The 25975-nt window shown below is 33.6% G+C and overlaps 2 protein-coding genes across 9 annotated transcripts in view; both read right to left on the bottom strand.

Annotated features, from left to right (window-relative positions):
- The window catches only part of LOC109076572 (transmembrane protein 131-like), a 46914-nt gene extending 37877 nt beyond the window's left edge, over positions 1 to 9037 (bottom strand). For 3 of the 4 annotated variants that reach the window (XM_042716260.1, XM_042716262.1, XM_042716261.1), the window contains exons 1-3: positions 8846 to 9035; positions 8094 to 8164; positions 4355 to 4395 (exon numbers count right to left, since the gene is read on the bottom strand). In XM_042716260.1, the coding sequence (XP_042572194.1) occupies positions 4355 to 4395; positions 8094 to 8164; positions 8846 to 8954 (221 nt within the window). In that variant the 5' untranslated portion in view covers positions 8955 to 9035. Of the gene's footprint in view, positions 1 to 4354; positions 4396 to 8093; positions 8165 to 8845 lie in introns of all 4 variants that reach the window. The other variant, XM_042716263.1, reaches the window with a different exon arrangement.
- Positions 9038 to 9836: 799 nt separating this feature from the next.
- LOC109062722 (meiotic nuclear division protein 1 homolog) lies at positions 9837 to 24908 on the bottom strand. Of its 5 annotated transcripts, XM_019079788.2 has the most exons (9): positions 24797 to 24895; positions 23498 to 23563; positions 23306 to 23363; positions 21477 to 21625; positions 20251 to 20325; positions 20044 to 20158; positions 11884 to 11928; positions 11208 to 11237; positions 9837 to 10632 (listed from the first exon to the last, which is right to left on the bottom strand). In XM_019079788.2, exons 1-9 carry the CDS (start codon positions 24797 to 24799, stop codon positions 10526 to 10528), a joined length of 648 nt encoding a protein of 215 aa, XP_018935333.1. In that variant the 5' UTR covers positions 24800 to 24895; the 3' UTR covers positions 9837 to 10525. The 5 variants fall into 5 exon arrangements, with proteins under 5 accessions (XP_018935333.1, XP_018935334.1, XP_042572191.1 ...); XM_019079789.2 differs by lacking the exon at positions 11208 to 11237; XM_019079791.2 differs by lacking the exons at positions 9837 to 10632; positions 11208 to 11237 and adding an exon at positions 11252 to 11473.
- Positions 24909 to 25975: the final 1067 nt, after the last annotated feature.

Here is a 25975-nt window from a genome sequence, read left to right as displayed (position 1 = left end):
ATGGTGAAACATCCTGAAAGCACTGCAAGAAGAGCTAAAATGTTCTAAGATTTGAAATAGTGGACAAACAGTGTAAACGCAATCAAGAAGGATCTACAATTAGGCAAGAGTATGTCTTTCAGTTATATTACACTAAAATGAAAACAACAAAACATCTACTGTCTCTACTTCAGTGTGAACATATAATTAGAATACTACAAATCATGATGTGGATCTGTTCTCTTGAATCTAAAAATCCAGATTAAATGTTTAGATGACTTACAAAACATTGCTTTCTGAAATTTTCTGACAAAACTGCCAACATTTTTGTATTAATCTGTAAATCTGTCATTTGTAAATGGACATTACTGGTAGTGTGAGATTTCTGCATCTCACAAATTGTTTGAAACATTATTTCCTGGACTATTTTTTTGTACGGAAACATACAAAATACAAAATACACATAACAAATACCAAATTCATCATATACAAAAAACAGACTCAAAAAAAAAAAAAAAACAACTGGCAGGTTCTGGGAATCTAAGTTGTAAAAAAAATTACCAGTATGTTTTAAAATCATAATGAAAAATTAAATAGATACATTATTTATATTCTTCTCTATTTAAGGAGTAATCAAAAAAATAAAAAACAAACAATGTTTCAATAAAGATTAAATAAATACAAACATAAACAAAACAAAAATAAAAAAAAAAAAAAAAAACAAATAAAAAAACTCAAATCCTTACATACATCTTACATAAAGCAGTTTTTATTTAATCTAGCAAAGTTTCTTATATTGCCTTTTCTTTATTTTGATAATGACATCAGATTTAGGTGTTCTGTAAACAAAAAAAAAAAAAAAAAAACTTCTGGCATAAAAAAGAGATCTATAAAAATATATTGTAAATCCAATGCTTTATAACCATGTAGAACCACCCCCCCCCCCAAATGACTTCATAATATGAAATGTGTTTTATAAGGAGATAAAACCATCCATGAATAATTTACAAAATCTATAGCTACTCAAATCCACGTGTCCTCTATAGACCTCAGACAACTCCATAAGACATTATCTTTGCTCTGCCTGCTGTAAAACAGTCAATAATCTCCAATACACAGACAGATGCCATCACAGCCACCCTGCCAATAGATGCACAAACACAAGGCCAAAGTTCAAAGAGCAAACTCTGAACCACCAGCAGTATTAGTAATAGCATTACACACTCTTCCAACAGTGGACCACAAACACATGTATTTAGAATTTTTACTTAAAAAAAACATAACTAAAAAATAATGAATATGGTCCATTCCAGGTGTTCATTACGATGCAAGCAAAAATAATAATAATGTAATAATTTCTCAGGCCACTGTATCCTGGATGCACACTAGTTCTCTGTCCCATCTATGCACATTCTGTTGCTTAACACTGCATTACTGTTATCATAAGTCCAAAGCCCTGACAAGCTCAATGCCTGCTGACGTTAAAACCCCATGAGCCAATTTCCAGAGAGTTATACATTACAAGATAGCCTCCGCATGACCTCTGTGTTTAGGCTATACATTATTTTGGTTTTGGACAGATCAATGTAAAAGATTTAGAAACAGAGTTTAGGTCTACAGCACTTTTTTTTTCTTATCCACAAGCAGTGTGGTCAAACGATTCTGGCTTTCATTTCTCTATTCTAGAGCCCAAGACAAGCCACACTGGTTCTGTTCTGCTCTCCTGCAAAAGACAGCTATACTGTGCTTCCATGAATTCACCAATTCACTATGGTTATTAAATATCTTGGCTAACCTGATAATGTTGCTAAAGTTCCCAATATATGTGAGTCTTTTTTTTTATTTATTAAAAACTATGTTTAAATACTCATAATTCCATACAATTTGCCTATACCTGCAAAGACATTTTAAAAGGTGATACAAACCCACATAAATAATACATCGTAAATATATTGTATGAACAAATATAATTTTTGATTGTATTATTATAGATTAGTTCTTAGCAGTAACAAAATGTTATTATATAACTACATGAGTAGTATGACTATGTCTATTGTATGACACGTGTTTTACCCAAATTTGGTCATATCTGCTCATTCAAAAACTCACTTTGGACCAATCAGAGTAAAGGTGTCATCTCTGCTTCCTTGTTTTAAAGCTCACAGTCACCCTCAGCTTCATTTAAAAGGGCAAATTGCCATATAAAATGGAGTAAAAAAGTATTTTAAAATAATGCATAATTGAGCCTGACACAAAACATTATTTTTTTTAAGATGACATTATTTTCTGCATTGAATGTTTTTATATTAACTCAACATCCATGTAACTGCTCTTTGCTGTTGATACAGGAAGTGGCTCTTGTTGACGCTGCTGCGTTAAAAGCAGTCATTGTGCTTGGTGATAGTCTCTGATTAAGACTTAACCACAGAGCATGCTGCTACCCCGAGTCATGTCAAAACAATGAAAAGACAATGTGAACTACGAAACATCTGCTATGGGCAGATAGCAGAATGAGATCTAGAGACTTAGTAACGGGTCGCCTGAGAGGATGTGGCAGAGACACAATGAAGAGGGGAAAATGAAGAGAAAGTAAGAAAGTTCCAGTTACTAAGAGAGTGTGAACCAAATTTGCATGCAAAGTCACAGATGCTTTTTATGAATATGATAAAACACAAATATTCCACAGTTTATGGTGACAATAACTCTCTCAACTGGCTTTGCTCAAGAGTCCACAATTCATTTTTTTCATGCATTTACCAAGTAATAAATCAACACATTCTTCTCCTGCAGAATTCAAACAACCAATTTATGAATCACTCATCTGCTCCAATTGCTTTTAGTGACAGTCAATTGCCAAGTAAGTGAATGAAACACTAATCCTCAACACTAGCCTAATTTCAGAAAAATAATAAAATAAATGCAAACATCAAGATGCAAATACAATTTTGGACAAAATGTATACACTTGTTTGAGGTGGCCCTTTTTTTTTCTTCTTATTCTGTAAGAAGGTATTTGCATGAACTAAAATGCAAAAATTTACCAAATAATACATTCCTAGATTTGCATCAAAAAAGCCTGGTCACATGACTGAATAATTTGCTACTATTACCTCCCAGAATTATCTGATATGCTATTGCTCAGTATGAAGTATTGAATTTAATATGAAGTATTTTAAAGAGTATTGGATAGCATTAGTTTGTATACTATGATGAAGGACTTTAAGCGGAAACACGTGCCTATTTTAACATTAAAAAAAGTTCCCTTCACCACAAGTACTGCTGGAACCCTCTTTGTGACATGATACTGCTCCCAGATACAAGGAATACGTTTTTAAAGTACTCTACTAACTTTAAAATATGTAGTTTCATCTGGTCTAGTGCATATTAGTTAAGATATCTACATTTCCTGATGTGTGTAGTGTATCCTAGAGGAAGTACAAGCAAAAAACTTGTATAAGCAAAATAAATAAATGAACTGATAGTTCCTCACTTACACAGTGGTGGCAGTCAGACAAATATCTTTTATACTTCTGTTTTGTTATATGTTTTGCCAATCACTATTATATATTCAGGTCTTTAGAGACCAAACAATATATTGATCTTTGAACTTTCCCCAGTTGCTACAACTTTTCTACTTTGTGTCAATTTCTGTAAAAGTGACAATGTAGTAGACACATGGGATAAAATGCTACTTCATTTGCAAATTGTTGAAAAATAAATGTCAACTTGCATAAAAACAGTTACCTTTGTGTATAAGGCAAACCACAGTAATAATAGACAAAACACTCATAAAACTTGCAATTGAAATCCCTTGAGCTTCGGTAATGTTTGGCAATTTGGTTTTTGGATCTGTACCTTCTCTCTCTCATTTTCTTCTGAAACACACCTGTAAACCATGTGCCCCCTTGCAGGCTTGTGCTAAAATTGGTATTTTTCCATGTAAACAAAATGCCAATGAGTTCTAAGCTACGCTCTTTTTCATATCTTGCTATTGAAATGTAGTTAATAAAACAATGTATGTTGATCTTAGGTCATGCCAGTCGCATGAATGCAAATGTAGAGTAAACAGAAAGCCGGTGTCCTCAGGAGGCTTAGTTTTCCATGCACTGTTCAAACAAACCAGCCCTGCCTCCAGATAAATGTTTAGAGGATGTACACAATAGACCACCGAAAATTATTAGAGTTGATTGAATTATGAGATAATAAAATGGTAAAACTTTTACCTCTGATCATTTAGTAAACTATGTTATATACAACAGCTTCTGGGTTTACAAAAACATTTTCACTAACCACACCTGAATAAATGTTCCTAAATAAAAACTGCAAATATTCCAGGAAAGTCTCAAAGGGATTGTGGTATTAAGAGAAACTCTCACCTCTCGTCTCGAGGAACATTCTCACTATGCTGCTCCTCTGCCTGAGACAGAAAAAAAAAAGATTCAGTTGGTAACAGCATATTACATAGGTACAGTTAGGAGGTTTAGAATTGTATATACATACATACACACGCACACACACACACACACACACACACACACACACACACACACACACACACACACATATATAAGCAATATTTATACATTTTATTCAGCAAGGATTCATTAAACTGATCAATCACGGTTTCCAAAGAAAGCAAGCAAGCATTGATTAAACACTCATAATAATAAGTAATGTCTTTAGCAAATCAGCATATTAGAATGATTTCTGAAAAAGGACTGGAGTAATGGCTGCTGAAAACTGATTACATTTGAAAATATATTAAAAAGAAAAAAAAATATTTTAAATTGAAATATTACAACAATATCTTTTCAGGAACATAAAAAAGAAATTGTTCTGACCCCAAACTTTTGTAAACATAGGTAAAATAAATGTAAGTAATATGTAAGAAATGTATGCACTACATTCCTTCATTAAGCACTGCACTTTAAAGTGTTATCTAAAAAACTAAACTCGAAACAGAAACCAATAAATTCAGAGTCCAAGTAGTTGACCTGACCTTGTTTTTAATGCAACAGTAGTGAAAGAGAACACTGTGCCGTTTCGACACATATAACCATGCTATTCCATAAACTGCCTGTAGCACATTATAGGCAATTTACTGAAATAGCCATCTTACTGAGAGCCTTGAAAACCACGATTACCTGACGAGTGTCTATGCACTCTGTTAAAAACAGGGTTTCCATAGGAACTATAGCGCTCCAGGCACACAATGGATGTATATGGAGGCCACTTGGCTGCCTGGAGTCAGATGACTGTTAAGTACACATTTTACAATGTTTGGATGAATATGCAGCCCTACTGACAAGGGGTTTCAATTAGACTCCCTCAAACTAGAAAACATGCTGTGAATCTGCAGATTTTCAGTGTAGTACTTACAAGCACTATTAGAATTCATTGAGTAAATGTGGCACCCATCCATCATCGGGTGAGGGAGGTTCTCTCTGGAATGCTGCAGGTCTACTCAATCACTCCTGACATCTATATTGACTACAAATGAATCAAAGTCTATTTATGGGTCTGCTTTTAATCGGTTGTCCAACTGATGTGTTTTTTTTTTTTTTTTTACTTGAAAGTGGTTTGTGCGTTTGACCTCAAATTTTATAAATCCAGAGCATGCCATATCTATCTCATTTAACACATAAGTAATAAAAGGTCATGATTGGGGGGGGGGACTCCAAGGCATTATTAAATCTAAATAACTTATTTTAAAACTAAAATAAAGCACATATAATCAGCCCAAAAATATTTTAGAAAAATAATATTTTATATGCTATTAAAAACATGGATGTCAGCTGATAGGGAATATAAAGTTGCCCTATAATTGAACATTAAGGCCTGTTCACACCAGGACCAATATCATGCATATAACCTCGATTTGTAAAGTGTTATTTTAGTATCATTGAGGTACTATTATAGTTTTTATTAATATTTAGTTTTTTTTTTCCATTTTGTTTTCCATTTTAGTATATAAAGATAGATCGATAGATAGATAGAGATTTTTTTAATCAATTGTTTTTGTTATTTTAGTACATCAAGTTAAACTAATTGAAAATGAGAGACGTTGCCTTGGAAACTGGTTTACAGAAAAGGAATGATAGTGAACTCCCATTCTATATTTATGTGTCAAGCAATGGTTCAGTTTCAGTATGACATTTCCATCTGGCATAAAACATGCTTACTACATGTAAATACAAGTACAGATCGATGTAATAAGATTTTACCACCTCGATTACTGTCAATCCAACAAACGAAGCCCCTTTAAACAAATGGAGAATTATAAATGGAATTTCCAATCCCTTTGATTGTGGCCATTCTCAAGCCATAAGACAAGTCTCTTGCGTAACTGTTAACCACAAAAGTGGCAAATTGTCTGTCAACCTCTGAAGCAGCAACAGTTTCTGTGCATGTTTGTGCGACATTAGCTTCCTGCCCCAAAGGAAACATGAAAAAAATCTTTATCAAGCTTTAATCAGTCTCGTGAGCCTGATCATAATCAACAAAAACATCCACTACCACAAAAAAAGCACTCCTTTGTAACTGTCCCAGGTGTTTGTTTTAAAGGCATCATGTTTTTTTATAGACCTATGAGCAATATGTTCATTCAATTAATATTTAATCATATAATATACACACTACGTTCTCTGCATAGCAACACTTCTGTAAATGTCATTATATATTTGTTTTATTATTCTGTGTCTCACTATTATATTACTATATCTCTTGAGAACTAGAAGCATAGTAAAGTTGCATTCCACAATTGTCAGAACAAAAATAGCAACACCACTCCAAATGTAGACTAAATTTCAGTAGTGTATCACAAATAATTGGCTGGACTATTCTAGCATCACCACAGCAAACATAGCCACAATTTGAAGAGTGGACCACAAATTATTGTTATTTTAGGACCATTTATACTACCACAGCTTTTTAGTTTTAGGTATTTTAGTACATCAAGTTCTAAATAAAAATGAGAAATGCAAAATAAAATAATTTAGTTTGATTGGAGATTTTAAGTTTTCTCAGTTAACTAATTATATATATATAATAAACAAACAAAACACACACACACATATAAACATATTACAATTTTTTTTTTTATCTAGCTAATAAAATGTCTCAGGCTCACATTTGGCTTGCAATTAGACTCATTAACAGACAAAACATTAAATATAACATTCCATGAGGTCAAATAAAGGTCATAACAATGCAACAGCAAAGATATCAGCTACTGAAAAGGGATAGTTCACCTAAAAATGAAATGACTAAGTTAAGCAGAATTAAGCCACCATTCATTTTTACTGCATCTTTTTAACACACCATGAAAGTGAATGATGACTGAGGATTTCTTTCTGCCTAAAATCTCTTATTATATTCAAAAGATGACTGGTTTGGAACAGTATTGGTTGTAATTACAATGGAAGTCAATGGTCACCAAAACTCTCTGGTTACAAACAATCTTCAAAATATCAAGTGTTGCAGCAGAAAGGAAGTCAAATATGACAAGTTTCATTATTGAGTGAACTGTACTAATAAGAATTCCTATTAAACCATTACCAAAACGAGAATACCTAACAATCACAAAATAGATTTCTTAAAAACGCTTTGAGAGATTTGAAAATCGTATTTCAATCCTTAAAAAACACATGATAAAAAGAATGCATTGGGATATAGTGTGATTAACCCAATTTTTGGTTACTTACTTAATTGTAAGCAATTATACAAACTTCAAAACATGCAATTAGGCAATCGGCTAAAAGTTGTGTTGAGACCATATAAGAATGAAATTATTCTATAGGTCCATCCAGGATCCCAGAGTCCTACAGAAAGATGCGCCCTGTTCCCGCCTCCACATGGAGACACATTTCACCAAGCTAAATAAACAATCACCCTGGCCATATAAGAACTGCATAAACCAACACATACTAAATGATACCTAAATATCCAAATGAAAGAGAGCCCTTATTTTGATTTTTGCCACCTTCGCAGAAGTAACAATAGCACATTGCACCACGTCTCGCACGTGCTCTCGGCTCACAATGAAGTGAAGCTGAACTGTACTAAAAACGTCCAGCTCAAGACTTTTTACTAGCATGTTTTTACTAGTTCACATACCTGCGATGGCATGAAGAAGTCTGCGTCCTCAGCCTGCCAAACTTCAACCACGCTGGACATCTGAGTCAGGGCTTCAAGAGGAAAGAATGACAAAAACATATAGAAAATCATGTTTCTAAATGTCTGTCAAAAATACAGGAAATCAGAAAATGACCCTATTAGTGCTCGGCTTGTTTCGCAGGCGTTAACTAACGTTAATATATTTGCAGTAACGTTAGTTGAACAACGAGCAGCAGATGAGTTGGCGTGGATGACAAAGGCGTGAAATTGAACGGACAAGCTATTTTTGTCCAGAGCTTACACCATGTCAACAATCCAAATACACGCGAGCTGGAAACGCATTTAAATGTGCAATAATGCTGTTCTAAACTCGTATTTTTCGCTGCGACCATCGGGTAGACGCTTAGTTCCCAAAGACTGCACTGAATAACAGCTGTATGAAGCTATATGAGCTTTGTAGCATATTGCATTGACACAGAAAATCGAACAAAACCGATAACTTGGCCAAAAAAGCGTAAGCCGTCTTTTTTCAGATTTGAATCAAAACGTAAATCCTTATGCAGACAAACAGACGGGTGAAAACCCGCGAGAAATAGGCCAGATTTCGGGTAAATTCAATGATTATTGTGCCCTTTTAGCACAACGAGTGCACTTGAATACTTGTCAAATCAGCCCTCGGCAGTTCCTCCGACATTTTCGCCCTCGCGTTGCATTCGTGGACTAAATAAATAAGATCAGTCTGTCCCCCGCACCTTGAAACTGAGCTCCTCCGTGTTGAATGTACGGCAATAATAGCTGTAGAAGTCGCAGAAGGACATTAATCCATGTTTTTCTGTGTGTGAAGTCCCTTTGGCTCGCCATGCTGGCTGTGCTGAGCTCCCCCGGCTGCCTTCGCTTCTTTCTCTTTCTCTCTCACACCCTCCCTCTTCTCTCTCTCTCTCAGCAGTACCTATGTTCGCCCACTAGAGCCAGACGCAAGCGACGCAACAATCTACAGACTGTACTGCAAGCGTTGTTTTGTCGCGTCGCCAGTGGTGTAGATGGGGAGAGATAATCCATTCGTACTTTTAAGGTCACACTCACAACACTGGCATATTTCTATTATAGGCTATACACAAATAAATGGAAGGATTTGAATCTCTAAATACCTAATTTCTCAATGGAGAAATGGAGATGAACCTCTAAATATCCTATATTTTTCTCAATGGAAAAGTCTATGAACAAAATATTTTATTAAAATACTCGACTATCTTTAAGGGCCTTGATTTAAATGTATTTTATTATTGATTAATAGAACTTGTTTTAAATTAACCTTAAAAATATCTAATTATTCTTGGGAAAGAATCAGTTTTTTTATAAACACCTTGTTGTTGTTTTTGTTTTATTTATTTTTTATAAACACCCATTTCACTAACACCTACACCTTTGAACACTAAACAATCTTTTATGCACCTTGTAAAATTGTTCACTTTAAGTGTACTTATTAATAAAACTGATTCTAAATAGTTCAGCTTATTCAGGAATTACTCATATTTTAATAATGTACATCAACATTACTGTTTTGCAACAGACAAAATCATTATTTTCAACAAACTTAGAAACTAACTATATAAAAAAATTATGTTTTTACACATTTTCAAATGTTTAAACTCAGTTAATGATGCTGCAAATCGATAGGACATTACAGTTAAATAGGTACAGTAGTATTATTTTGCAGGACAAAATGCTTAATTACAAACAATGTGCTTGATAACTGTACATTTATTAAATCATATTACACAAAGCAATTGACAAAGCATTTCTCATATTTACAAGATACACAATATGTGCACTGTGAAAAATGCCCACTAATGGAAAAAAAAAGCAAGCTAAAAAAATGAAAGCATCTGAAGTGACCTGAACATCTGAAATGACTTCATACCACATTCCTACTTCATACAGAACCAAATGTGTCCTTGTCACAGCTTTTTTTTTTCTATTAACAATTTTACCTTCTTTAAAACAAACTCTAACCTGTGATTAATTTCCTTGAATTGACCTTTGATGTGCACCTCAATTTATCATCCCAGCAGTATCTGCGAGGCTTAGGTGTCCAAACAGTCAGTTTGGTTATAGGGTGCATCTCCGAGCAGCCGAGGGTTAACACAACACCTTCTCCGCTTACACACCAGGAGCGTTTTTACCCTTTTTACCCTGCCAAATCAATCTTAAAGTTTTCCTTGGACTAGACAAGGCTAAAATTTCAAGGGTGGGGCACTGCTGACAATGTACACCACACACTTCACAATGTAAGTCAGTCACAGCTGTGTCTCGAACATGCAGAACTGATAACAAAACGTAAAACCAACTGATGTAAGACAATAAAGCTTACTGATTGTGCAGAGTTGAACAGATCAAACAATCATTAGATCGAAGAGGCTGTGAATTTGTGGTCAGTTAATATAGTCAAAGTCCTCTGGTATTCCGAAAGCTTTGTCCAAGCTGCTGTTCTCGAAGCCGAACTTCTTCTTTGCCCAGGATTTGATTGCAAAAACATTATCTGGAAAAGAATAAATGTGAAACTTGACACATATATGATGCAAAAATGAATTCAGATGAATTTTGAAAACTATTCAACAATTTTGCAGACAGAAACAGTTAACTATAATAATAAACAGACGAGGCATTGCTTTTGCTTTCACTACACAGATTTTGCATCTCTTTCAAAAAGATACTATATTAACGTTTACAGAAATGAAAATGTGTTGAATTTAAAGATTGTTTTTTTTTAACTTTATTTCTATAGGTCACAGCTGACAGCGTACTATGGTGTGGGATGACACTATGGTATGTACTCAAAATTTTGAAAATGTCTTTACAAATATAGGTTATATAACTTATTGAAAATTGGCTTGAAGGCATTTGAAATTGCTTTCACTATTCAAAAGGCTCATAAATCTGCTAACTCATATATTGCATTAAATCTGCTGATATAATCAGGTTTGTGTGAGGGTTTGGTTTACTGGAAAGGTACAGTAAATCATCATCTCCTTATACAAAGCATCCCATCTATGAGATCACTCAGTAATATAGTGAAACCTACATGTGTTGGTGCTTGCCTAGTGTAGAGTGTACCTTGTGTTTGACTCTTGGCTGAAATCTGATCTGTTAAATGTAAACAGACCATTAAAAACCCTTGCCATTTAGCATGTCTTCTGTGTTCCAAAACATGGCTGCATCAAATGCTTTCATGCACTGCTCATCTGAGACCACTTTTGTAGTTACGTTTGCAGAGCGCAAAAAGGTATTTCTTCCAGAAGTTAAGTGGTGTGCATGTCTGTGTCTGCTGCAATCCAAAAAAAATCATGCCTGGGAATAACCAAGGGCTTGCACTGCACTGCCTGAGTCAAGAGTTATAAAAATATGCAAGTTAATTTTACTCTTCCACAAATAAGACTGGAACTTGGAACTGGAACTGGGCCATGGTATCACAGTCGACGAAACAGCTGCATCACACCAACATTTGTGAACAGCAAGCATTTCATTTACAGAGTGACAAGATATTTGTCTTTCACAACACTGCACAGGATATATTATTTGACTGGACAAATGCAAGCCTAAAATATTAAATAATGCACAGTGTAGATCTAAGATCAGCCTGGACTGATATTAGCCTGATCTGACAAAACTGGATAGTCAGGATTGTCTGTGGCCTACATTTCAGAATCTTTTGTGGATGCATCACATGACATGATCAAAGAAAATAATTTGTTTGGAATTTGTTGAGGTGTGAGGCAAGCAAACAACTTACCCGTCCACCTCGACACGGCCTCTTTAGCTGTGATGTTGGCCTTACCTAGAAAAAGGATAAATATTTTAGCAAGGCCATACATGCCAGGTTAACATTGTGAAGTCCAGTGTTAATTTGTGCAGTTTTTTTTCTTTTTTTTCGGATCAGTTTATCTTACAATTAAAATATCCTTTAAATGTATTTAATATTTCATCATGTCATATTCATTCATTTCAGTCCATTTAATTTAAAATTTAATTTTATTAAAATGTCATCTAATTTTAACATTAGTTTAGTGAACTTTCAACCAAACATTCAAATGTTTAATATGTAAACCGCTGTTCAAAAGTTTGGGATCAATTAAATAATTAATATATATATATATATATATATATATATATATATATATATATATATATATATTCTTATGCTCGACAAGGCTGTATTTGTTTTTTTTTTTAATTTATATACATATACACAACAAATACATATATATATATATATATAGAAAAAAACAGTAATATTGTGAAATATGATCACAATTTCTGATATTTGTTTCCTATTTTAATATATTTTAAAATATCATTTATTTCTGTGACACAGCGCTAAATTTTCATCAGCCATTACTCCATTCTTCAGTGTCACATGATCCTTCAGAAGTCATTCTAATTTGCTGATTTATTATCAGTGTTGAAACTGCTCTGCTGCTTAATATTTTTTGGAACCTGTGACACTTTATCATCTATTTAACACCTCTTTGCTGAATAAAAGTATTAATTTCTTTACAAAAAAATAAAATAAAAAATGTACTGACCCCAAACTTTTGAATAGTAATGTATATTGTAACACAGCATTTCTATTTTGAATGAACACTGTACTTTTTAACTTTTTATCAAAGAATCCTGAAAAAAAGTAGCACAGGTCCCTAAAAAATATTAAGCAGCACACTGTTTCCAACACTGATTATAAATCAGCATATTACATTATACTGAAGTAATGATGCTAGAAATTCAGCTTTGCATCACAGGAATAAATGACATTTTAAAATATATTCAAATATAAATATTTTATTCTAAATTATTATTAAATAATATTTCACAAAATTAATTTTTTTCTGTATTTTTGATCAAATAAATGCAGCCTTGATGAGCATAAGAAACTTCTTTAAAAACATAAAAATTGTTACTGATTTCAAACTTCTGAACCGAAAATAAATAAAGAAATTATAATAATAATAATATATAGGTTTATAGATTAATCCTTACAAAACTTATTCAGTCAAAATCAGTTAACCAAAACACTCATTCTTTGTGACAGAAGTTTTCTGTTGGTCTGCTTTAATTTTAAGAACGAAAGCACTGATATGCATGCGTTTTCTTTCTCAATTGTTTATGTTAAGACATAGGCCTATCCGACTGTGTTGACCAGGATATTCGCCAAGGTGCTCATGTTGATGTAATTTGGTCTGTATTTGTTCATCTGTATTTGCACACAGAAAACTTCTCACAAGCGCTCGACAATTCCGTCAACTATCCCGAGCATCTTTTACACCCGCCCTTCAGAGAGTCTTATTGTCCCGACACGTGAGTTTGGACAAGAATGCAAGCATTGACGGTAATGCTTAGACGGACATTGGTGAAAATGTGGCCAGTGTCAAAATAAGGTGCCTATTTATACTATAGATATCGATATTTTAAGTGTGGCATCGATCATATCGTTAGACATGTAATCGATGTACTGATCCATATCAATGGATAGTTACACCCCTAACCTCCACCTCTTCGAGTCAGACGGGGAGTGTGGGAAAATGAGAGATTATTGGATATATATATTATATTCTTATATTATATATACTATATTCCTTCTAGATTTTTCTTTTTCAAAAAACAGACATATTTTCTTCAATGGTTTACTTAATACTTAGTCTACAGATTTTCTTCTAAGACAGTTAGCAGACCCACTCTGATATATAATCCATCATACTGAATGTGCTGCCCAGACCACTTCAATTTCAGAGCTAGATTAACAAATGCTCAGAAGTCATTCCAAGGCTTTGGATCAAATCCAATCTGGGAAAAGGCAGATCAATCTGTAATCTTAATGACTTGGGTTCTCTCTGTTCATACTGACTTGAAAGGAGCAGATGCATGACACTGCAGAGCTCCAGGGCAATAGAACAGGTCAGGTGGTGAATGGAAATCATTTTGGGCAGTGCTTAAAAAAGGGCTTTCCAAAGACACAACTCTGGGGAAAGAATGAACATTTTCCATAGACAAAAACACTTGGTTGGGGACCAACAATAAGAACCAGTTCCATCCTTGAAAAAAAAAATACCATAATCAACCCATCCATTTAAAGTTCTAAAAAAAGTGCATCTCAATAGCTTTTTACACTTAAAACCCTGGGTAAACAGAATCCTGGGTACCATGTTCCATTTTTCCCTTCAAACACTGGAACTGTTGACTGTTCATGCAACACACAGTGTTTCCGTTACTGTTCTATGCATGTGAACATGAGGCACATGACAGAGAGTTTGTTGCTAGGCATCTAGCTGTAACATTCTAACACTACATCATTTCCCACTGCACAAGTTTGGCACCACAATGCAGGGTTAACACCGCAGCGTTTCAGAACCCCAGTTAAAAAGTAGTGCTTATCCAGCTCCTAAACAAGTGTGAAATGTTTTTCTACCCGGGGTTAAAAACAGGGTTAAGTATGACGATAACCCAGAGTTAAGCACAGTGTGAAAATCTGTTTCCTGCACTATTATTCAGCTGAACTGCATCACTGCTATCAAATATATAAATAATAAAACATACAGCAACCAGTGTTGACTCTTAAGTTTATTGTAGTGAATCCAAAACAGAGTGCAGCCAGTCAAAACCTATTCCCAAACTAATAAATCTTATGAGCTGGGTTATTTTAGTAAAATCAAACACATACAGCACAACCAGTTCAGTCAAATGATCAAACTAATGACTCTTATGAGCTAGTCCATTTTAGTGAATCAAAAACATATTAAACCTAGTCATTTTTTCAACTTAATATCTCATAAAAGTTGTTTTATTGAATGAAAACCATACAGCACACCAAATATATTTGATTGATTGACTGATTGATTGATTATCAAAGTGACCTCATGCATTTTCTTTTTTTGAAGTACTAAATGTAGTTTAGGATTAATAATCTGAATATAATGCTTCAGTGAATGGCACTGATAAATTTGCTTTTATTAGCACATCCACAAAGTGTGATGACAGCACTGCCATGTTCAAGACCCCAGAGGTAATCAGGGTTAAGTGTACTGCTCAAGGCATGATATCAGCAGCCCTCTGGTACTGACTCAGCTTCCCATGGGTGTCCCAAATGGGACTCATACCAGCAACCCTGTAATAAGTGGCAATGAGCACTCACTCACTAAAGCAGAAAAATGAATCCTTCCAGATAAATTAGGTTTCCCTTGAATACACAGGATTGTGAAGTCTCTTTTCCAATGCAGTTATTATTAATACATAAGTAAGGATTTTTTTTATTTTATTTTAATTTTATTTAATTTAAACCTTGACAGGGTGATCAACACCCTGAAGGAGTTTATTCTGCGATAATCTGACTGAACATTCTCAGCTTAATATATGGCTACTTAACAAATAAATAAATAAATGGACATGAAATATTAAAGAGTTTTGAGTTAATGAACATTTATGAAAAAAAAAGATTGCTGAATAGCGACAGACAGTAAACAAAATCTCAGCTTTGAATAACAGTCAGCCTGAGTGGTGCTTATTTTAGGATAATGACTATTTATTATGAAACTTATTTTGAATTATGAAACTATTTAAATGAACTGAGATAATAATAAAGTATATTAGATTAGCATAATTATAAAGACTGTGGAAAGACAGAACATGAGCACAGCTACACTATTGCTAAAAAGTTTGCAGTCAGTATTTTTTTTTTTCAATTAATACTTTATTCAGTAAGAATGCACTAAATTGATATGACATTAAAGACTTGTTACAAAAATGTTCCATTTAAAATAAATGCCATCTTTTTGTTGTTTTACCTATTGTGGATTTAAGCACTTAAAACACTATTTTAAACTTTGATAATAAGAAATATTTCATGAGCACCAAATCAGCATATTTGAATGATTTCAGAAAGAGAATGTGACAATGAAGACTGGAGTAATGATACTAAAAATGAAGCCTTGCTATCACAGGAATAAATCACATTTTAAAAAATATTCCAGTAGAAAACAGCAATTTTAAATGGTAATAACATTTCACAATACTGCTCTTTATTTTTATACTCAGTATGAGTTTAAAAGACTTCTTTCAAAAACTTAAAAAAAAATCTTCCAGACCCCAGACTTTTGGATGGTAGTAGTGTATATAGCAATATAGGACCTGTTTCCTGCAGTTATAACAGTGCTGTCTTTGACTGCAATAATTATTCATTAATATCTGACGACCCCTAAATGCTGCAAATGACCAATCAGAATCAAGCATTCCACCGAGCTGTCAAAAAAAATAAGTGTAACCTACTGGAAGATAACGGCTCACACCCAAGGTGTTATAAAAACATGCACTAAGTGATTTATTTGTCATGTGTGCAGTTCTTGTACATCCTCTATAGCAACACAACAAAAAGCAAGCTATGACTAAATTAATAAAGATCGACCTTTAAAGTGTACAGCTGCCTTAGCCATTACTAACACACCAAGACACAAGAGAACTCTCCTTTCAATGTTACTAGCATCAGTGCACGAATTCTAAGTGGGGATCACAATCCCTGCACCGAACATATATACAAATGTTTTGTCTGTTGACTCAGAATTGTGTGAGAATGGTGCTCTGTGCTTTTCTGTTAAACATATTTCAGAACATAGTACCTCAGGGAGACGCAATAGTTCAGACCGTCTGTAAGCCAATTCTAAAAGTGATTAAAATATAGACATAACAACGAATCCCAAGAGGCAGAAAAAGCATCAAGTATTTCAGCAGGGACTACTGACATTTTCACAGCATTTAAATTGGAGGGGTTGTTAGAGAGACGGAGCTGCAGGAATGGGGTGATGAACGAGGTAGATGATGTACAGAGAGGTTACAAATGTGATTTTCTCTCAAGAGACGTGAGTCATTATCTCCACCAGCGCCTGAGAGAGATGATTATTCACGGCTGATCGCAGGACTTTCTGGAGAGGATCACAGAACATTCAGAGCTGAACTTGGCTGGAAATGTGCGATAGAACATCATTGATGCATTGAACATTGGTGTAGAACCTTAGCTGTATGTACAGGGTATCTACAGTTGTTTTTTTTTATTTTTTTTTATCAAATAAATAGACATTTTAAGACCTGAAATTTAATACCACAGGTAATACCATATGTTCATACAGAACAAACTCATTCAATGTCAAAATAAGTCACGTATCTCAGACTCTTTGACTTGATGAATCCATGCAACAGCCTGTTTAATCAAGGACTTAATCCTTATCAAGACACATACTTCAGTATATACCTGTGCACTGAAATTGGTTTATGTTCTAATACCTAAATGCATGCAAATTAGTCATTGACTTACAAAAGATTTTTTTGATACACTAAAGCACTGTCATCAAAACACCACTTCTGTACAAATTTACTGCCTTCAACAGTGTATTTCAAAACAATGTAAGGCTTCAGACTTGCTGTGAGCAATGTTTCCCTTATTATACAGAATTATGTGAACAGAGTTGCTGATTCTTTATTGTGTGCTACTTGCTCCCAGGTGTCTTGTCAGAATAATGCAGATGACTGCTTTACAAAAATTCACAGCAGAAAAATTGCAAACAGAGGATCTTTGCAATAAAAAACAAACTAAATGCAGCAATGACATCTTACTGGGTTCTTTTTATTAATTTGTGCAGTACCACACCGTGATAGAAGGTAGACAAGCACAGATCATGCTTTTAGGAGAACTAACCAGACCCGGGCTGATGTTTTTTAGACATTATGAGTGTCACAGGGATGCAATTGTGAAATCAATTAAAGACTGATAACATTAAAAAAACATCAGAATTTCCTTTTTTAAGACAAGGCAGGGCAAGCACGAAGAAATTGATAAAAACATGAATAAAAAGGAAGTAAACAGTAACCAACAATGTACTTATCATCAAAATCAAGCCCTTTTGACATGCTGAAACTAATTTTACACACAGTACACACAGGGGTGCGATATGATGATTTTTGATCATGGGCGATAAAAATGTCTCCACGATCTGCTTTTTAAGAAATATCGTAGTATCGTGCTACAGCGCACATTCTATCAGCTGCAGTTCTGGTGGCTCCATCATAAACTGTACAGTGTTAAGTCAGCGGTAGAGTTACTCTCACATTATTTGCTTGTGCTTCCTTGCTAAATGTTTCATTCGCGCGCTGGTCTGACCTGTTCTTTTTCTGAGCGCCGCATACACCCGAAGCGCGCGCGCTAAAGCCTGTCAAACAGCGCCTAATTATTTAACATTTATTCTTTTATTTTTTATTGATTATTGAAGTTATCTTTTGCGCTAATACTGTCAAAACACACAAGGTTTACATGTAGACATGTTGAAGTTGGTTATGTCTAAAATGAAAGTAAACAGCTGAGAGAAAAACGTATACGTGCCTGTATATTAGACAGAGTAAGTGAGCGGAGCGCCGAGTGGATCGGTGTGATTTTGACTGGAGCGAGGAGCAGATTTTTTAAAAGTCGTTGCGTTGTGGGTTCATGCCAACGGCATGGAAGTCACTGTGGACCAGCAACTGTTTGGTTTTCCACGTTCCTCAAAATAGCATTTATGTTCAGAAGAAGAAAGAAACTCATTCAGGTTTAAAACCACTTTTGAGTGAGTAAATGGTGGTATAAATATAAAACACGATGACAGAATTGACAGACAGCTGACAGAATTTTTATTTTTGGGTGAACTATTCCTTTAACGTTAATGAAACAAAAATCACTCACTGCTCTTGACTGAAGAAATTTAATACAGTTGCTTTAGGAATCAGTTTATATAGTGTTTTATTTTTATATTTGTTCATTAAGTTTCTTGAACACTCCTGCTAAATACACCTATTGTACCTGAAAATAAAGCACTGTTTGTTTTATTTGTATATTATTTTGTGTAGTAGTAATGTGTATCTTTGTCATTCTTTTATCTTTGTTATTAAAAAATAAGAACCAAAGATTTTTAGCTTCACCCTAATAGTAATAAATATCTGCCATTCTTTTTTTATTGTTCTTTTTTTTTTTACCTTGAAAGCCTTTGTCTTTATAATAGGAAAATTAGTTTGGCTGTAATGCTCAGACAGCTTGCAAAATAGTAAAACCATAACCAAAACCATGATAAAATCGTGAATCGTGATATTAAAAAAAAAAAAAATTGTGATATGATATTTTTTTCCATATCGCCCACCCTTAAGTACACACTTCAGATGATCTAACCGCTTAATTCACTAACGTGTTGTAAAGATCATGGAATTAAATACATATTAAATATTCAAAGACTTTTTGAAATTATATAAAAGTGTATATACTGAATGCCAGTGGTATATGAAAAATACTAATAACAGAAAGGGAAATGCTATACTTTTTAATTTACTGTTTACTTACTGTGTTTCACTGCTGTTTCTAAGAATTTATTAGGCAGAACTGTTAACCAGACAGTAAACTCATGAAAAGTTTGTGTCCATCAGCGCACATGCACTACCTTTTCTAAAAACCTCATCAATTGGTTAGACTGTTGAAAAAACTCAACTTTCCTTATCCAACTCTATATGTAATCTTGTGAAAACAGAAAAAGAAAAAAAAACACTATTATGTTAGTTTTAGCATCTCTGGGCTCAGCATACAGCTTAAATCAAACCACTCTGAAACAAACCAAGTATTTTAAACTGCATGCAGTACTGAGAAACAATATTTCTGTGCAAACTCCATCTGGAGGGTAAAATGTGAACTACTTAGTTCCTCTATGCTGATTTTCAGTTATGTTAGCATTTTTTATACAATTATAGTTTTGCTCATATTTTTTTTTATTTTTGGTTTAATTCTTTGTAATTTTGTTGTGCTTTTATTATTTTTTATTTTTACAATTTAATTTATTTTTATTTTAGTTTCATTTCAGTTAGTCGAATTCTGCGAAAAAAATCTGTGTGGTTTACTCACGTATCTCTTCCACCACCTCTGGATCACATTCTTTGTACTTCTCCAGTTCGGCCTTTAGCTGATCTCTCTGTTGTTTCAATGCTGTGAGCTCCTTCAGGAGATTCTCTCTCTCCTCCTAAATACACACAAAAGCAATGGTCAGACAGAGCCCACAGACATTAGAGCTGTACAGTAATGTAGTTCAGAGAGACAGAAGCGAACACACACATTAACTTCACGTCCCACTTTGGCTTTATCAACTGCTTGCTGAAGGGCTTTTTTGCGCTGATTCCCATCCTCATGCTACACAGAAAAAAAAGAAATAAATAAATACATTTATGCAAAGTCTCGTCTCTTCCTCAGAACAGAAAGTTTCAACCATCAATGGAATGATATTAAAGCATTCACTATAAAAAATATTTTTTTGTAAAAACCTGTTTATTGGTTAACTGAAAGTTACCTTAATATGGTGAAAAACTGTAAAAGGTTCAACATTACATTATATGTAATTTCAATAGAATTTATGGTTAAAAAAAATAATAAGACATTCCCAGATTTCCCTGCTTGACACATTACATATGATTATATTATTTTTATTTTTTATCTTCTTTTCATTATGAGTAATGCACAATAGGGTGTTATGTGTTGCATATCTGTTCTGTTCAACTCTTGCATTATTATAACTCTTGTATTATTATCTTGTATTATTATAGTTATATTATATCAATACATTTTAAGGTAAGCATATTTTGTTCATTTAAGTAAATGGGTATATTAACATTATATCTTAAAAAGAATATTTCACCCAAAAATAAAAATTTGATGAAAATGTGCTCACCCTCAGGCTAAAGAAGATGTAGATGAATTTGTTTCTTTATCATAGGTACCAAAGGAAAAAGCAGCATTATGTAAAGAGGACTTGTAATTCAGCCGGAAGCAACAATTTGAAGTGAAAAAAAAAAAAAACCTTGATGCATGTTTAATACAAACATGCATCTTTTTTCATCACAAGATGTTACTTTTTGGACTGAAGTCATGCCAATTACTTGTGACTTGTTAATTGTGATGTTTTTATCAGCTGTTTGGACTCTCATCCTGACGGCACCCATTCACTGCAGAGGATCCATTGGTGAGCAAGTGATGTAAGTTTTTCTAAATCTGTTCCAATGAAAAACAAACATATCTGCATGTTGGATGGCCTGAGGGTGAGTACATTTTCAGAAAATGTTCATTTTTGAATTAACTACTCCTTTAAAAGAAATACAGTTAAATACATTGTAGCATATGTAGACATCAATATGCCATCCCACAAAACCTGAAACACTGTCACCGTATTTTTTAAGGTTAATCTCTGGCAACCAAAGCTGCCTCTTTTGACCATAAATCTAACAGTTTTATTTTACAAGTCAACTATCAGAAATGCAGTGTCAGATACCAAAAAGAGATGCCCTTACTTGTCTCTCCAGTTCCTCTAATCTGCATTTACGGGCATGCAGGGCTTTACTGGGAAACGCCCAGTAATAGTTGGAGGTGCCCACCCTCTCAGTGTCCACCATGTTATCATCCACCAGACTCTGCAACACCTCTTTCACTGACATGGGAGCTGAAAAAAAGATTAAACAAATTCTCTAGTAAGCATTATGTCAGTGAACATATCTTCAAAACACAATGTGCTAGAAAACGGTCACATGCACTTTCAGGCCAGTGTTGCAACTTGAAATTTGAGATTCACTGATCTTGTACGTGCATTTTCACGCCTTGCAAAAATAAGCATTTGGTTGTCTGTGGTGTTTTGATATTGCAAAATATTGTATAAAAAAGATAGATGATGCTTTGTCGAAATGTTTTGCATCACATGACTGTATAAAAATAAAATATGGCTGTATGATTTCTCACTTCTCGCTGTTCTTTCTTGTAATGGAAAAAAAGAGGTTTTAAAGAGATACTCCACCCCAAAATTAAAAGTCTTCTCTGTGTCTCTCCATATCACCGTATGCTGCGTAAGCTCTTCTGTATCATCCGCGCCACAAGGATGCACTGTTTTCTTTTAAATCAAAGCTAAATACACATAGAAACAGCACATCCTTGTGGCACGGATGATACAGAAGAGCATACACAGCATACGGTGATATGGAGAGACACAGAGGAGACCGTTGACAAAGGAATTATTGAATAAAGTAGTTATTTTTGATTTCTTCACTTACAAAAAGTGTTCTGGTCGCTTCATATAACCCAGATTGCTCGTCTGATGGCAGATGGAGTATTCTGACGAAGCTTTTCATACTTTCCTGGACCTTGACACTGTTATTTACTTGGCACTCTATGGGACAGTCACAGGCCTCCCAGTTTTCATCCAAAATATCTTAAATTGTGTTCCGAAGACGAACGGAGCTTTTACTGGTTTGGAACGACATGGGGGTAAGTGATTAATGACAAAATTTTCATTTTGGGGTGGAGTATCCCTTTAAGACTGACATCTGCTCTTTGTGGATACCATAGAAATGAATAAATACAACACAAATTAATAAGTCATTAAAGGAATATTATCCATTGAATTTTTTTTTTTTTTTTTTTGTGAACTCCAAACATAGTTTACCTCCTAAATAGCTATTAAATGACAAATACACTGGAGTTTATGGTGGACAGGTTGTTGCAAATAAGCCATTTACTTAAAAAGTAGTTTATGCAGCACACAGAAGCCTCTCCTCCATTGAAATCCATTTAAAAACAGTTTCTTGTCTCCTTGCCAATGCCCTACTGTTTGTATGCTTTTTCTTTTTCTGGGTTAAATGCAGAGCACGAGTTCTGAGTATGGGTCACTATACTTGGATGTATGTCACATCACTTTCACTTTCCTTTTTTGTCACTTTTGTTTGTCGTAAAAGGGCTCTGAGATTATGTGCTGATACACACAGCCATTTATGTTTTTTTTTTAAGGTTATGCCAGTTTATTTCTTTATTATTATTATTTCATCCAACAAGTCATTTCAGCATCATTATAAGATACTTATAAAGCTCTAGGGCAAACTTTTCTGAATTTCAGGTCAACAGGCCTGCTTTCCTGGCTATTTATACAACTAGGTTAGTCATATTGGCACCTCGTCTGGAAATCCTCTACTTTCAATCCAAATCAAACAGGCAAGGTTCAGTTTTCTGATGATTACCATTACATACGTTCTATAAAAAATGTGCAGGGTAACTTAGAGCTCCCTCTGTCTGTGACATTGGCTTATCTGTGTCAGGAGCATAAACTAAAATTCACTACAGGTTGAAAAAAACTTACTGATTCCTTTGGATTTGGGGGCAATTTTTTCAATGTCTTTCAGCTGAAACACATCTTTCTGGAAGGGGAAAAATAATCTTAATTAATCTTTCTGAGATAGTATCAGGCTACTTGAGAACTGTGTCAGACATGGACACTATCGCACATAAGCTAAAGGGATAAGAATAAGAATCTGAAAACATACATACTTACAGTTTCAAAAAATATTTCCATCATACGACTTCTTTTCTCTTCCAAGCTAAGTCCTTTCTTTTTAGACTGTGGAGTATAAAAGACAAACCTTGTGTATTAATAAGATGAATAAAGTTCTGCATTTTTCTGTATTAAATAAAAAACAAAAAACTAATTCAGCTGTCATTATTAAATAGGTGTGGTGTTTTTGTATTTTATTAACCCTTCAGTATTATACATTTCAGAAAAAAAAAGTGGAACTCTCAGCTATATTCTTTCAGACTGTTTGTTTTAATGGAAGGGTTCAAAAAGTGATTTTGCTCACATCTATGGAGGACTGAATCGCCAATTAATTAATGGAATAGGAAAATAAATAAGAAATAAATGATTTGGTAAAAACAAATGCAATATTTAGTTAGTTATTTAGTATATATATACACACTTTTTTTTCGACATTTGTTTATTTGAATTTCAATTAGTTATTTAGTATATATATACACACTTTTTTTTCTAAATATATTAATTATAATTACTATATATATACACACTTTTTTTTCGACATTTGTTTATTTGAATTTCCACGTGTATTTATTCTCACATTTAATATTGCCTCATTTATTTATTTCAACTTTTGTTTATTATATTATTTATTTTTACACTCCCTTCTCTTGTATGATAATTAGACTGCTTCATACCAAAATTCTAATATTTTAAGAGGACTTTAATATTATCTGATTCATAAACATGAGTGTGTTAATAAGAGGTAGCAAACACATTCTTTTTTTTTATTTACCTCGTGCTGTTGTCAGAACACATAAGTATTGTTTATTTTAAAACAAAAGTATTGAAAGTTGATTATATATTTTATTCTAAATGAAGTATTGCATTATGGTCTGAGGACAGGGGTTTATAGATGTAATGAGTGGCATCATGTAATGTCATCATGTTGATAAATTAACTGAAAATGACATTGTTTGTGTTAAGAACATTCCAGTGACCTGAATGCTTAGTCATCATCTTATTTGCAATAGTATCTTTTGAACTGATTGATTCTTTTCATTTGATAATGTTGTAAACTTTTGCCCACAGCCCTGTTAACATTCGTCGTCACGTATTCTCTATTCTGGCTTTAAGTTAATACAAATATTTTTGAAAGATTTGTTTAGAGCAGATTGTTATATGATCTCAGTAGAATCTAGAATTATTCAAGCTGTTTTAACACATCCTGCAAACCTTAGTGTGGTTATTTTTTACAACGACATTGTCTAAAAACAATAATAGAGCTAACAGAATTATTAAATACAGAAATCACGTTCTTACCATGTTTGACACTTCCAGTCGAGCTTGAGTTTGGCGCGAGATGCGGAGGAAATCTCACTGCGCACGCGTGGCGCTGGAGCGCATGCGCACACTTCATTTCTTCTCATCGTATGACGTGGTAGATTCGCAAAAATTATACTTTAGTTTGGCGTAGTTCTGAAAATATTCAGTTATACTTTAGTTTGGCTTAGTACTGAAAACATTCATTATTTAGCTATTTTATAAATGTATTAGCATTTAGTGTAGCTACATTATGGTCTTCATTTAATGACTGCGTTGCCATGCACCAACAACATCAGGATTTTAAGACTTAAGAGAATGGAGGGCTACCAGTAAGAGTAGTAAAAGTGGAACAAATAGAAATCCCCCCAAAGTATTTAAAATAATTATCTCCTCTACGTTTGCAAGGACTTAGAGGAGGTTGAAGATGCTGATGTTATACCGCTCCCTCTGATATAGGCTAGCACAAAACAGATGAAGATATTTTCACAGAATATGTGTATATTTACAAATCCCACTATGGTAAGACCTTCTGAATATTCATGACTCAATCCTTTGCCATACTTGTAAGGTGATATATAATTTTTACATATAGGCTACTACATACTCTGAGTAGAAGAAGATGTAACATATATAGAAGATATAGAATCCCCATAGTAAAATTTGTACACAAGTACGCAATATATATTTTATTTATAGAAACAAAAACAACATATAAACAAAATATATGTATGTTTATATATGCTTTTTACATTTTCTTTTAAATACACGTCTGTTTACTTTGGTAATATCATCATGTCAGTTTGTAGGATGGATAAGCATGACATACTGTATATAACCAAAAATGTATTACACATACATAAACATACATATTTTGGTCCAGTTTCTAATAGGTTTCTTTATGACAAAATATTTCATATATGGAAATTGAATACAGGCCTACAAACATTACATTTGCATATTCATTTGCTTAATTAATTTTTTGCAATATTTTCAATACTGTTACCTTTAAATCATATTCATTTGCTTAATTAATTTTTTGCAATATTTTCAATAACTTTAACCTTAAAAAAAAAATTTAAAAAAAATTTAAAAAAAATTTTAAAATAAACCTTTAAATAAATATTTTAGACACATTTTAGACACATTTTTATATTAGATAATAGTTTATCAAACATA

This window comes from Cyprinus carpio, chromosome B1, assembly GCF_018340385.1.
Source record: "Cyprinus carpio isolate SPL01 chromosome B1, ASM1834038v1, whole genome shotgun sequence".
In the NCBI taxonomy this organism is placed as follows: Eukaryota; Metazoa; Chordata; class Actinopteri; order Cypriniformes; family Cyprinidae; genus Cyprinus; species Cyprinus carpio.
The sequence above is the reverse complement of the archived record's forward strand: the minus strand, read 5'-3'. Positions and strand labels throughout refer to the sequence as shown.